This window comes from Carya illinoinensis, chromosome 15 (assembly GCF_018687715.1).
Source record: "Carya illinoinensis cultivar Pawnee chromosome 15, C.illinoinensisPawnee_v1, whole genome shotgun sequence".
NCBI classification, from domain to species: domain Eukaryota; kingdom Viridiplantae; phylum Streptophyta; class Magnoliopsida; order Fagales; family Juglandaceae; genus Carya; species Carya illinoinensis.
The window spans coordinates 45,062,801-45,077,905 of NC_056766.1; the positions used below are offsets into that span (position 1 = coordinate 45,062,801).

A 15,105-nucleotide genomic window follows, 5' to 3' on the forward strand; every position below is an offset into this window, starting at 1 on the left:
TTCAGTATAGAGAGCTAGCGACTCATCATTTAATCCATCATGTCTGTTTGGAGGAAAGAACAATATAGCTCTGTGGAGTGCCAAGAAATACAAGAAAGGGAATTAATTAATCCAAATTAATATCGCAATATCAGAAAATGCCATGATCACCTAACATATTAATTATATATATAACAGTTTGCCGTTTCTTTTGACAACATTCATGAATGGAATATTGATGGATTCTCTGAACAAGAAATCTTCAATATCATGAATAAGATTTTTATAGTTGCAAATGCTTATATTAACAATAATCTCAATCAAACTGAGACAATTGAATTATTATCTACTGGATTTTCTGGTATGCTTCGATTATATATATATATATATATAAAAGAACCAATAAACTAACAAATTAAAGCATATTAATTAAGTTCCATATAATTTTCCCAGCTATGGGAAAAATTGCGGTTGAGTTTTAATTAGAAGAAAATAGAAGAAATATCATTAATACTTGTAGGTATCTGGTCTAGAAGAAATAAAGCAGTTTTTGAAGATAAATTTGATAGTCCATGCATGGTTATTCACAAGGCTTTAGTAAACTTGAAAGTCTTTTAAGAAGCTGAGGATGAGAAAAGAGAGCAAAAGATTGAACCAGGCATGAGAAGAAGAGAAACTAAGTGGTTACCACGCACTGAGAGCTTCACAAAAATTAACTTTGATGCAGCATTAAATAAGGAAGAGCAAAAAATGGGTATAGGACTGGTAGCAAGAAATCATGAAGGGGAGATAATTTTCTCTTTGTGTCCAGCTAAGAACTTTCTTGGAAGTGTTGAGTTAGCTAAAGCAAGTGCTATGTGGAAGGCAACGGAAACATGTAGAAATCAGTAGTTTCAGAGAGAGTAACTTTTGAAGGGGATGCACAAAAAATTATCGATGAAGTAAAAAAGGAGGCTGCAAGTGGGTGGATGGGGCAACACCGAGCACACAATTATCATGTCACGACAACACCGAGCACACAAACAAGTCCAACGTCCGATCATTTGTGAAACCCTTTTGCACTGGCAGCACAAAATCCTTTTACGTGCCATTAATATCATGAAACCAATCCCATAAAAAAAAAAACCAAACTGGGGAATTTTATCAATGCAAAGACACTGACCTGGTGCCCAGTAAGCCAGCTTCTCTAAATTGGCCTGGCCTTCTTGGGACACAGATCAAGAGGCAAGTACTTCTTCTTCTTTTAAACTTCACTCAGAGCCTCTTTCTGCTTCTGCAAAGTCACCTTCAACACCTATGCAATCGACAACTACATTTGAATTGCTCAAGTTTTGAGAGCGCATCTTGTGTTGTGGATACCCGTTGAATTCCAAGTTGTGGTCTTCATCATCTCGGCGTCTCTTACAAAGTTGGATACCATTCGATAAATCTACTGAGCACTCTCGTACTATTAAACTCTCATTCTTTTCATGCTTATAGATTATGTGAACTCCGCAACTTTTAAACATCACTGCAGCTTCTTCATTGCTATCAAATATAAACCTTAGATTGTCTCCTGTTGGGTACGGTAGCCATTGCTTGATACATTTTGGAAATGAGTAATTTAGATATACATGATCCCAGTCTCCTAATAATTTAAAATTTGCTTCTACAAGCATGTTACCATTTATAGAAACACAAATACTGGAGGGGCAATCATCCGTGTTGGATCCAAGAACTGCACAGAAAACAATTCCTATGATTTCATCCAAATACAAGGGCCCACTAATATCCAATTCACATGAATCTCTATTTGATGGCTCCTTAGTATGGCTAAACCAATCTGGAATCTTATTCCCTGGAAATATAATACCCCATGAATGGTCCTGAATATGTTCCTGTCAAACATATATCGCATATTTTCATAAGCACAAGGCAATCCTCAAACACAAACACCTACAAAAAAACATAGAGAGAAATAGTCACATACCTCAACAAATGAAGGATTTGGTGCCTGACTCCCTATATTTGCATCCAATTTATGGCAACCGGACAAATCAATCCATCTTAGCTCTTGCAAGCCACATGATGTATAGAATTGAAATTTTGTTGATACTTTTGGGAATCTTTCCAAGGAGAAACACTCACTAGCATATAGCTCTTGTATATTTGGTGGGAGATGTAGAATTTCTTGAAGTTTCTCGCAATGCCACAATTTGAGAATCCTCAATTCAACAAAGGTTTCGATGCCCAGAGGAAGGTTGACAATAGCACACCATGATAGATCTAACTCGTGCATAGTGGATGAGCAATAAAATGAAAAGTCGTCAAGGTACCAATTATAAACTGGTGTCAGGAGTAATTCAGCATTTGATTCTAGTTCAGTCCTCTTAATCGTTCTCGCTGTTGTTATGTGGACATTTTTAACCTCAGTCTGGTACCCAAAGGATAAACTTATTTCTTCTTTCGCAAGATTTGTACACTTATCGAAAGAGAGATTCTTTAGATGTTGCCAATTAGGAATGCTGATTGGGAAACGCATCAGGTCCTTGCAGCTTTCTATATCTAATCGTTCAATCCCGGTGAAGCATCCATTAATACACACACTGAGACAAAACACCTTTAGATTTTGCAACTGATGAATGCTATTAGGGAGACGCATAAGTTCTGTGCATTGTCCGGGCAGAAGTAACTCTTTAAGCGCAGGAGTGAGGTACCCAATGGATGAAGGCAATTCTTTTATTGCAGTGCCCCATAATGAGATGCAACATAAATATTCCATTTTACACTCGATTTATGGAAAATTTTGAAGTTTTGAGCAATTATAAAGTGTAAGGACTTCTAGAGATCTCAACTTGAGTCGCCTTGGAAAACTCTTCAGGTTGAAGCATTGATAAAGACGCAAACGAACAAGCTTATCAAGGAATCCAACAGAATCATGAACTTCAACTAAATTTTCACAATCCATAATATCCAATTCCTTTAAATTCGAGCAACTTGAAAGATTGGAGATTTTGGTTAAGAACTTACACTCAGAAAATTTCATTATCGTCAAGTTCTGTTGAGAAAACAACAAATATATATATTAACCTTGAGGAAGTTCACATGAACACATGGGTTTAAAGAAAGGAAATATTGAAAGTAATAATTGTACCTTAAATTGGCCGCCAATCTCCTTGATACGGCCTCTAGAAAGTTTAAAATCAATGAGCTTCTCTCCACGGAAATTGGATGGCAAAGATTGTAAAGGACAATTTGACCAATCAAGCACTCTTAATTCATTAGAAAGATAATTAAGTGATCGTCCAAAAAAGTGTGCACCACAACTTATAAAAAATCTGAGTCTTCTCATCTTTGCAAACGATTTGGGACTCAAGCGTATCATGTCATGATCATCACCCTCAGGCAGAACCACTAATTTTATCCCCTCAACATTGTTTGTTCCCTAATGAAACAATTCATAAGGTAGCCAGTAATGTTAGATCGTTAAAATCTTTGTTTCTAAGCACTTATTAAAATTATAATATCAAAACTATAATATCCATTATAATTAATATTCAAAATTTATCTTTTTTCAAATTTACATGCCATTATTAACTATACATTCGTATAAGACATGAAGGCAATATACTCATGATTAAAAAAACTCATTCTTGTCTTTGAAAAGGGATGATTAGATATCTTTAAAGGACATTTAAGTATGATGATTTAATGATTCCCCTAATTAGTTAAATACATTACTTTAAGTTGGAAATATAAAAAATGATCATATTATCTATCGATACATATATGATAGTTTATTTAATATGCAGTTCTTTTCCATTTGTTATGAAAAGAAATTCAATACTTTTCATGTAAGTTTCACTACTAAAAAATGTTCAATTAAAAGAGGTTTTAATCTAAGAACTTACTGCATTTTCCTCTAGTACATAGCGAACATCTTCATGAAACCATAATCTACTACGTGTGCCTGGTTCTTTGCGTGATTCCTTTCGAACAATTTCTCTGCCCATATCTTGTAGCAAGTCATGCATCCACAATGTATTGTGAATAGTAATTGTAATGAGACACTTATCTACAAGCCTTTTGATACCATTGTCCGGAGAGAAACCACAGCTATCTAATATTTTAACGACATAATCCAGGTGTTGTCCTTTGAAAAAAAAGGCAATATCAAGGAAAATCTCCTTCTCATTATCATCCAATCCATCATAACTTATACAGAGTACTTCTTGAATATTTTTGCTAGGAATTCTTTTATACTTATCCAATACACTTCTCCATTGATTTATACTCAGACCCCTTAGATCTGAGCCTAGCACTGTTAAAGCTAGTGGAAGACCCATAGCATATTGTATTACTTGCTTAGAGAGTTCCACATAATCTTCAATAGGTTTGTCTTCCTCAAAAGCATGCCAACTAAAAAGCTCGAGAGCTTCATTATGGTCCAATCTCTTTACTTCATATTTTGAATCAACTTTATGGTTATTTAATAAATTCTGATCTCTTGTAGTTATGATGATTCTACTTCCTAAACCAAACCAGTCGTGACCTCCAGCTAATGTTTCTAACTGGACTAACTCATCCACATCATCAAGAATTAAGAGAACTCTTCTAGAGCAAAGCCTGCGCTTTAACTCATAAACTCCTCTATCAACATTACCAACATCAAAACATTTAGAGGCTTTTAGAATCTCATTAAGGAGTGTATTCTGCATTTGGACCATACCACCCACTTGGTTTGAAGTTTCTCTAACATTTGCCAAGAAATAATGAACATCAAATTGTGAAAAAATTGAGTTATAGATCTTTTTGGCAATGGTTGTCTTACCAATTCCACCAACACCAAATATTCCCACCATGCGTATGTCATTCATCCCGATACTTAAAAGCAAATCAATGTCTTGCACACGAGACTCTATCCCAACTAGATACTTTGCAACGTTTAGATATGAATAATTTACCATTCTAGAGACCTCTTGAACGATTTCTTGGATGAATTTCGATTCATTCCTGCATACAAATAAATTAATGAGCTGGACTCTTCACATGAAAAACAAGCAACATAATCTAATTGAAAAATGATATTTGCAGTCGTGGTTATGCAAGCGCCGCGCAGTCACTTTGAAAAAAGTGAATTAATACGGGACCCACATGCATGAGAAAAAAACTAACTTTTTAATTGTGGACCCCACTCTTTTTCAAAGCGATTGTGCGGCGTTTGCACACTCCACGACTGTATGTAGCATTACTCAATCTAATTAGTATTTTTCTCACAACCAAAAGTAAAATAAAATATAAGTGGTAGGTTGTAGTGTATAGAATCCCCCCTCCCCAAATCCCAATCCGCACAAGCGTTGACCACAAGTAATGCTCTCTTTTTTGTTAGATTCATATCTTTTACACATGATTGCATTTACATGCATTCTTAAATTTGTTTCCGTTTTCAAGAGTACTATTTTTTTTTCAGAAATGATATTTGCAGCCGTAAAGTGTGTAAACACTACGTAATCTCTTTGAAAAAAGTAAGTAAATATGAAATCTACACGAAACAAAATTAATTTTTTAATAGTAGATCCTACTTTTGTTTCAAAAAAATTTTGTAACACTTGCGCATTCCAGAGTTATATTTTAGTTATATGGTGTAGAAAATAAATAATGTGTTATAATAATAATAATAATAATAATAATAATAATAATAATAATAATAATAATAATAATAATAATAACAACAACAACAACAAATCTCCAATGAAAGGCACAAGAGTGGTTAGAGTTGCCCATTTTCCAACTCGTATCCAGCCAAATTGGCCACTTCTTGTAGGGCTGTCTTCCACCTCTGCACCTTCTTCACATCTTCGTTGAATTTTCCTACACATACAGCCAAAGCTTCTCCAAAACTACCTCTTTGATTTCGTACTTCTGATGGATTTACATGGTAAAATATAGGTAAAACTATTTGTTGCTTTGTTTCCTTGCAATTGAGAATGTTGAGCAATTCATCCAAGCACCAAGTAGATGATGCATAGTTTTCTGAGAGCACGATAATTGAAAGTCGGGAATTTTCAATGGCTTGGAGAAGTGCAGGTGAGATTTCACCACCTCTTCTAAGCTCGTCCTCATCTATGTAGGTGTGGATGCCATTTTGAAGCAAAGCATGGTGGAGATGGGCAATAAAAGTATTGCGAGTATCTTCTCCTCTAAAACTCAAGAATACATCGTAAAACCACGGAGAGCTAACAGTAGAAGAGGAGGAAGAAGAGAGCCCACGGAAGGACATGGAAGAAGTCATTGTGTTTGCAATGCCTTGAGTTCTTCCTATCCTTAGCGCACATAAATATTAGACATGGGGCTCTAATTTAAAAGACAACTGGCAGCGTTTGTCATTAAACGTAGTGTACAAAAGTTAAATGCAGTCAATTCCGTGTACACTGAACTTTCGTTGAACTTTCCTCAATTACATGTCGCAGTTGTGTGTTAGGTCTGATTATAAGAATTTTGTGAATAGTAGTAAGATAATTTGTGAATAGTAGTGAAATAATTTGAGTTGATTATTTTTTAGATTTTGAGAAAGGAGAAATAAAAAAAATTAAAAAAAATATTATAAAGTTAAATATTGTAAGAATATAGTTTTAGAATATTATTTTTATTTGAAAATTTGAAAAAGTTGGAATTGTTTTTTATTTTTTATTTGAAAGTTTGTAACAGTTGTAATGATTATTTTAAAAATTTTGTATTTGAATTATATTTAGGAATAAGATGAAATGATAATTTTGTGTCTTATTTGAAGTCTCAAACCCGCCCGTCATCAAACTATCAATGAGCAGTAGGGTAATTAGTTTATCAGTGTACAAAATTGTGAAAGTATTTCCAGATTAAAATCTCTTGAAGAAGATTAGGGAAAGGTTGGATTGCTATGTCCTTCATGTGCACAAACATGGACATGGAATCCATTGTCTCCTAACTGATGCCAATAAAGTTTCTGGTTTTACTTATAAAAAAGTAAATAAATAAAGATCAAACTCATGATATTAATATTCGAATATTATCGGTATAATATTATTGGCCGGAGTCCATGCACGCTAGCTCAAGTCCATATATATATACGCGTTTATATTACAAAAGAGAAAAATAATTAATTAGCTGCATGATCAAAGACTCGTACGTTGAATTACTTCCGTGCTACAACACGTTTTGGGTTCATAATTCTGGTCAGCATTTTAGATAATTTTGGTTCATAAATCATTGGATGTTTAAAGTCTTGTGATTTTTTATGTCCATATCGTTAAATTTCTGAAGCACAAAAAACTATCCCAAAAGACGGGCTAAACAAACAAAGACATGATACAGATCAGCATGAGTAGATGATGATGGAGGCCGGTCGTATACGTAGGGTGCGGGCTGTGTTCATCGTGTCACATTAATTAATTTCCTGTGGCTCACGGGAAATAGCTAGCCTGAACCACTCGTTTTGGTACTAGAACTACTCCACCCAATCACATGATGAGTTGGATATATAAATATATATCATGCCTGAGTTGCCTTGCTGGATGTGACATTAGATAATTTAGATTCTAATCTTCCCATAACGTGAAATTTGATATTTTTTTCACTATCAATCCATGGTAAATTGGTCATGAGTAGAACTTGTTGAAAGTGTTTCTAAATGGACTAACTCCTCCACGTGAACAAGAATTAAGAAAACTCTTCTAGAGCAAAGCCTGCACTTTAACTCATAAACTCCTCTTATCAACTTTAACTCATAACTCATTAAGAAGTGTATTCTGCATTTGGACCAGACCACTTACTTGGTTTGAAGTTTCTCTAACATTTTTCAAGAAACAATGACTATCAAATTGTGAAAAAATTGAGTTATAGATCTTTTTGACAATAGTTGTCTTAACAATTCCTACAACTCCAAATATTCCCACCATGCGTATGTCATTCATCCCGATTCTTAAAAGCAAATCAATGTCTTGCATACGAGACTTCATTCCAACTAGATATTTTGCAACGTTTAGATATGAATAATTTACTATTCTAGAGATATCTTGATTTCTTGGATGAATTTCGATTCATTCCTGCATACAAATAAATTAATGAGCTGGACTCTTCACATGAAAAACAAGCAACATAATCTAATTAGTTTTTTTTTTTTTTTTTTAATCTTACGACCCAAATCCCAATCCGCACAATCCTTGACCACAAGTAATTCTCTCCTTTTTGTTAAATTCATATCTTTTACAAAAGCAGGGAATGGTCCAAATAATTTTTCTCAAAATGAGAAAGGGTGACCTAAGGGAGGTGTTGGGACCAAGGTTGATTAACAAGAGCACGATAAGTCTCTCTCAAATATATATACCATCTTTTCTACTTGACCAAGGCTGAATGAGTTTAGTTCAAAACCGTGTGAATGGGTGCAAGTTAGCTTACCAATCATACTTGTAATTCATATTTCTCGGAAGACTTAAATCTATCTTGAAACGACATTATTGGCGTGGGGAGATTGGAAGATGTTGGAATAGCTACTTTAATGTGATAAATTTTCAATGCTCCTACGTCAGGAAATCCCAAAAGTCTAAAGTTCATACTGGGACTTAATTAGTGAGTGTTCGATCTGGACATTTGTTTTATTACACGCCGCAGTTGTGTTAGGGATAAGGAGTGAGATGAGATGAGATGAGAATTTTTTAAATAGTAATAAGATAATTTGTAAATAGTAGTGAAATAATTTGAGTTAATTATTTTTTAGATTTTGAGAAATGAGAGAAAAAGTTGAATAAAAAATATTGTAAGAATATAGTTTTAGAATATTATTTTTGTTTGGAAATTTGAAAAAGTTGAAATTTTTATTATTTTTTATTTAAAATTTTCAAAAAATTGTAATGGTTAGTTTAAAAATTTTGAATTTAAATTATGTTTAGAAATAAGATGAAATGAAATCAAATGATAATTTTGTGTTTCATTTGAAGCCCCAAACCTGACAATCATCATACTATCAACGAGCAGTAGATTAATTAGTTTATCATGTACGAAATTGTGAAAGTGCTTAATTCCAGATTAAAAAAAAAATTGTCTTAATCTATTTATAATTAACTTTATGCATAATATTATACATATTAAATATTTAATTTAATTTTATTAATTTTTTATTTTTAACTTTAATTTTAAAATCTTCATAATTAATTTTAAAAACAGTATATATCATTATGCACATAAAATTATAAGTATAAATAATATTTGTTTAAAAAAACAAACAAACCACAACCCCACAAGAATGGCAAAGCTAAAATAGAAACAAGAATATGGCAGAATACTTCTAATTTTTATATAAATTCCATCGACTTTGCTGTAAACTTAAGTTCCCTTCACTGAATGACAAGCCATGCTACAGCGAGCATCATGATATAGAAACTTATTGTAACACCAGTGGATGACTTCCCTCTCAGATCTAAAAGCAGTGGTTTTTTTCGACATCAGCAGCCATAGATAGTACTACTACAGCATGATATTTAAATTTTTCGGCCAACTTCCTTTTCTTTGATGTGATAAATCTTCAATTCTACCGCGTTAGGAAATCTCAATTGAAGTCTAAAGTTCAAACAAGAAATTCAATAGAACAGTCTTAATGGGTACTGTTTGATTTTGACTTTTGTTTAATTTTTTTTTTTTTTTTTTTTTTTTTTTGATAATCTCATCTCATTAGCATCAAGTCCTTACAAAAACCTGCCTATCAAGCCATGCTGCTTGAGAAACACATGAAGGACAACCATCACGCCAGACACTTACATCATCAACATTCCTAGCAAATCTTGCTAAACCGTGCGCCACATTGTTACCTTGCCTACATACATGCACAAAGGAGATTTCATGGAAATAAGATCTAATTCTTCTTATCTCATCTATTACATAGGCAAAATCAGATAGACATTCAGATGAGGAATTTAACACATTAATTAAAAACAAACAATCAGATTCCATCACCAACTTATTAATGCCCCACTGCAGTCCGAATTGGAGGCCTCGCAACACTGCTGTGGCTTCAATAAATTCAGAGTTTGCAACCGCGTGCTCTATCTTGCTGCAAGTCATTAAAACATTGCCTTCATGATCTCGTAAAACCAGACCAATTCCAGCTTTATCGATCTCACCGAAGGTGGCACCATCCACATTCATCTTCAAGCTACCTTGTGGAGGAGGTTTCCAGATTAGGACCCTTGGGGTGTCTCGACTGCTACTTTCCAGAAGCTGAGCTTTTTTGAAATCAGATTGCATAGATAGGGCTGTAGAAACAACAGAAGAAAACTGAAGAAAAGAGTTATCATAGATAAATTTATTTCTTCTATACCAAAGGCCCCAAGCCATTGCTATAAACTTCAAAACCCCTTCCTCGTTGCCTCTTTCCTTTACTTCCAGCACAATTTCCCCAAAGGATTTCCCACAACCTATCGCCCCCAACAGAGGTTGAAATTGGATACATAAGGAGTTGATAGAGCTACAGTAAAATAAGGCATGTGCTGCATCCTCTCTACATTGATTGCAAAACAAACAAACATCACTCTCCAGAATTTTTTTCCTCACAAGATTTTGATATGTAGGTAGAATTTCTAAAAAGCCTTTCCATACAAACATCTTCATCTTTAAGGGTATTTTCAGATTCCACATACCCTTCCAAAAGGGGGCTAGAATTTGAACCCAAGATCCTTCCCCCTCTATTAGAGCATAGGATTTTTGAATATTTCTGTACCCACTTCTAACTGAAAAGGATCCACTTTTTTCATCTAACCAATACCAGGAATCCTCATGGTTGGAAGACACATTAATTCTTAAAATCTGAGATACTGTTCTTGGATTGAAGAGAGCTCTTAATGCATCAACATTCCACCAACCCAAGCTACTATCCATTAAATCCTGCACTTGCAGGTTCTCCTGTGGATGACCTATCGTTTCACCTAGCAAAACTGATGGTTGAATACCAGGAATCCAATTGTCTTTAAAAACCTTTGTTTCCACCCCATTCCCCACTCTTCTGATACATCCAGCTTTCAATAGAGGTAAGGCACTATGAATACCTTTCCACACGTATGATGAATTGAAACCAATCTTTGCTTCAAACAGAGAGCTCTTTGGAAAATACCTTGCTTTGAAGATCTTGTAGAGAAGTGAATCAAAGTTAGTAAGAAGCCTCCACCCCTGTTTAGCTAAGAGGGACATATTGAAATCATGTAAGTTTTTGAACCCCAGCCCTCCTCTAAATTTAGATGCACTCAATTTCTGCCACCCTACCCAATGAATTTTCCTCTCCTGAGCTTGATTACCCCACCAAAATCTGGCCATCATCATTTCCATCTCATGACATAAGGTTTTAGGGAGTAAAAAGCAACTCATTGCATATGTCGGGATGGACATAGCTACTGCTTTTAATAGGATCTCTTTACCCCCTTGAGATAGCAAATTTCCTTTCCACATCTGAATTTTCTGCCACAATTTTTGCTTAATATCAGCAAAGGCTCTTTGTTTTGATCTCCCTACCATGGGAGGCAAGCCCAAGTATTTCTCAAAGTGCTGAGTGTTACTCCCACCCCACATTGCCATAATGTTTGCTCTCACAACCTCATCAACATTTTTACTAAAGACCATCGAAGTCTTTTCTTTATTAATGCATTGCCCTGATGCTCTTTCATACAGTTCCAGCAGAGATAGAATATTAGCATTAGTAGATACATCCGCTTGGCAAAAAATTACACTGTCATCAGCAAATAATAGGTGGTTCACTCGCGGAGCCCCTCTACAAATTCTCACCCCTTCCACCATTCCCTCATTAGCATTCCTTTTCAATAAGCTAATCAGCCCTTCTGTGCATAGAAGGAAAAGGTAAGGGGATAAGGGATCCCCTTGCCTAATGCCTCTAGATGGATAAACCGGGCCTTTTGGACTGCTATTAACCAGTATAGAGAAGGAAACTGTAGACACGCAAAACATAACCAGCTCAATCCATTGATGGGCAAAACCAAGAGTCTTCATCATCCCCCTCAAAAAACCCCATTCAACTCTATCATACGCTTTGCTCATATCTAATTTGAGGGACATATACCCTTTCCGACCCACTCTTTTACTGCGAATATAGTGTAGTGTCTCATATGCCACTAGCACATTATCCGTAATTTGTCTCCCGGGTACAAAAGCACACTGAGTATCAAAAATAATCATAGGCAGAATTTTTTTGAGCCTGTTTGCAATGACTTTTGATATTATCTTATAAAGGACGTTGCAAAGGCTAATAGGCCTAAAATCAGACACTTTGGAAGGATTGTTTTTCTTAGGAATCAGAGAAATGAAAGTATGGTTTAGCTCCTTAGGAAAAACACCATTATTTAATGCATTTAAGACAAAAACAGTAACTGACTTTCCCACCTTACTCCAGTATTTTTGGTAAAAAACAGGAGACATACCATCCGGACCAGGGGCTGTCGAGGGATGCATTTGTTGAATAGCCACCTCAACTTCTTCCACTACATACGGAAGAAGTAACTCTTCGTTCATTTGAGGAGACACCCTCACCCCCACTTCTGAAAAGCATTCTGGAAATTCTGGTTGAGAATCTGAAGAAAATAAATTCTTGAAAAAATCCACAACTAAGACCCCCATCTGATCTCCCCTTTTCCAATTCCCACATTCATCTTGCAATTGATGGAATCCATTCTTTTTCCTCCTAGCATTTGCTTTATGGTGAAAGAACCGCGAATTCCTATCCCCTTCTTTTAACCACTGCACTCTAGACCTTTGTTTCCACATCAGTTCATCCCTTTCCAACCATTTCTGAACCTCCTCCCTGGCTTCTTTGTGTAGGGAAGTATGTTGGAAATTTGGGTCCATTTCTTCTATCCCTTTTAGTTTGTCTTTGGCTGAAGCCAATTCTTTTTGGACATTACCAAAAGACCTTTTATTCCATTGTGACAAATCATCCCCACATTTAGAAATATTTTCCATAAGGTGGTTATTTTGAGCAGAATTTTCTCCCTCTCCCCAAATCCTCTCCACTATACTTGAGCAATCCTTATTGCCTACCCACATTGCTTCGAACCTGAAAAGCCTCTTGCCCCTTTTTCTTATCAGCCCCCCATTTGTATTTAGCCATATCGGAATATGATCCGAATATGCTGCCATCCCGTGTTGTACTTGCCCAAAAGAGAATGCCTCACACCACTTTGTATTCCCTAGAAAACGATCTAATCTCTCACTTATCACATTTCCTTCCCTCCTGTTGCTCCACGTAAAAGGTTTACCTGAAAAACCTAAGTCCCTAAGGCCCCTTTCATCTAAAACAGATTTAAACCCCTCAATCTGTCTCTCACTTCTATACGCCCCCCCATTTTTCTCGGATTGGTTGAGGATTTCATTAAAGTCTCCAAATACCAACCATTGACTAACTACTCCCTGCCCTAAAGATTTGATCAAGTTCCACACCTCCTCCCTCCTTTCTGTTTGCGGATGGCCATAAATACCCGTAATTAAACCCGCCCCCCCTCAAACATGGAATTCTTAATAAAGGCATGTATATGGTGCTTAGAGTAGTTAATAACAAGCAAATCACAATCATCTTTCCATAACAAAGCTAAGCCACCACTACGACCCACAGGATCTACAACAAAACAGTTTTTAAAGCCAAGAGTATACTTACAGAAAACCCATTGAGATGCTGTCAAGCGAGTTTCTTGCAAGAATACCACGTCGGGATCTTCCTTCGTAAGCAGGTCACGAAGCGTTTGGACACTCCGTGGGTTCCCAAGCCCACGGGGGTTCCAACTGAAAAACTTCATTGCGTTTGGCGGGGCTGATCCTCAGCCGCCGCCAATATCTCGGAATTAAGGGGTTCCATCCCATGGTGTTTCTTCCTAGTGACCACTTCTTCTTCTGCAACTTCTTCTCCTTTTCTCTTTCGACCACTTAAGCAACTGGTTCTGGCTGAGCTTTGTTTCTGCTTGATAGTCTGCTCTCTGCCGAGATTGATCACTTTTTGAAGAGGCCGACCTTTGGAGCAGGCCTGCCTAGGAATAGCTGAGGCCTTCGGATTACGCTGGTTCCTCAAAGGCAATACACTTGGGCTGGAAAACCCAAAGGGCTGAGGGCCCAACTCCAACGCAGCACCACCCAGATCCAAGTCCATACAACCCACAATCGGAACCTCCACCAGAGCCACTGATATTTCTTCTGAGATCGTCGACGCCACCACCGGAGGATATCCATCATCGGAGCCACCACTTGGAGAAACTCTTTCAAATGGGGGAGATCTATCCTCGGACGCTGCCTTTACGAAGGCTACCGGGTTCGTTTTCGAAGGGGCTTTGGGAGAAGACCCCTCTGTCGAGGACACCACTGCAGGCTGGGTGTGGTACGGTGTAACCTGAGGTGGATTCGGGAGATTTGGTTCCTCTGTTTCCTTTGCCGGTGAATCCGATGGAATCCCCTTATCCCCTGTGTGATGAAACCCACGCCGCGGTCTAGGCTCCCATTTCCCTTCTCTTCGATTCGACCCATGGGAAGCCCTCAAGCATTCGCCGTACTGTACCTGCTCGGGAGAAGCCTCCATCGGAGCTTTTTCGCACTCTCTCATTGTGTGCCCTACCACTCCACAGAAATAGCATAGGTCCGGTAATCGTTCGTACGAAAACCGAACCCAGCAGGACTCATCGTCTCCGATTTTCAACCGTTTCCTCCTTTGGAGCGGTTGGGTAATATCCACCATTACCCTAACTCTCATGTATTCACCCCATCCTACTTCCCCTTTTTCCAAATCCAGCTCCACAAACTCGCCCAGCATGCTTCACATAATAGTTCCGAGCCATTAAAGGGAGGTCATGGATACGCACCCAAAATGCAGCATATTTGATTTGCATTGAACTGAGTTGCAGCTTTCCTTCAAACGGTTTCAGAAGTATCAGTTGTTTGTTGAAGTGCCATGGACCATCCCTCTCCACTTTTGATTTATCCCCCTCATTTTTGAACTCCACCAGAGTGAATACAGTGTTCAAATCCCTAAACTTTATCCCAAAAACTGGTCTCCACACTTTCTTCATGGTAGCCTTGAACGCTTCGTGATTATAGTGTTTCCTGGTGAGAAGACTCATAATCAAGCAATGTTTCCCC

The 15,105-nt window shown here is 36.8% G+C and overlaps 3 protein-coding genes across 3 annotated transcripts in view; all 3 read right to left on the minus strand.

Annotated features, from left to right (window-relative positions):
* Nucleotides 1-1,198: 1,198 nt before the first annotated feature.
* LOC122297542 (disease resistance-like protein DSC1) overlaps nt 1,199-15,105 on the minus strand; it is a 34,501-nt gene continuing 20,594 nt past the window's right edge. The window contains exons 2-3 of the mRNA XM_043107652.1: nt 1,949-3,016; nt 1,199-1,856 (exon numbers count right to left, since the gene is read on the minus strand). Of these exons, the coding sequence (XP_042963586.1) occupies nt 1,230-1,856; nt 1,949-2,740 (1,419 nt within the window). The 5' untranslated portion in view covers nt 2,741-3,016 and the 3' untranslated portion in view covers nt 1,199-1,229. The remainder of the gene's footprint in view (nt 1,857-1,948; nt 3,017-15,105) is intronic.
* Nucleotides 2,753-6,303, minus strand: LOC122297027 (disease resistance protein RUN1-like). Its single transcript, XM_043106814.1, has 4 exons — nt 5,739-6,303; nt 3,870-4,971; nt 3,113-3,403; nt 2,753-3,016 (listed from the first exon to the last, which is right to left on the minus strand). The coding sequence occupies exons 1-4, from the start codon at nt 6,248-6,250 to the stop codon at nt 2,753-2,755; spliced, it is 2,169 nt and encodes a 722-aa protein (XP_042962748.1). The 5' UTR covers nt 6,251-6,303.
* On the minus strand, nt 9,667-13,125 carry LOC122297028. The gene has a single exon (XM_043106815.1). The coding sequence runs from the start codon at nt 13,123-13,125 to the stop codon at nt 9,667-9,669; it is 3,459 nt and encodes a 1,152-aa protein (XP_042962749.1).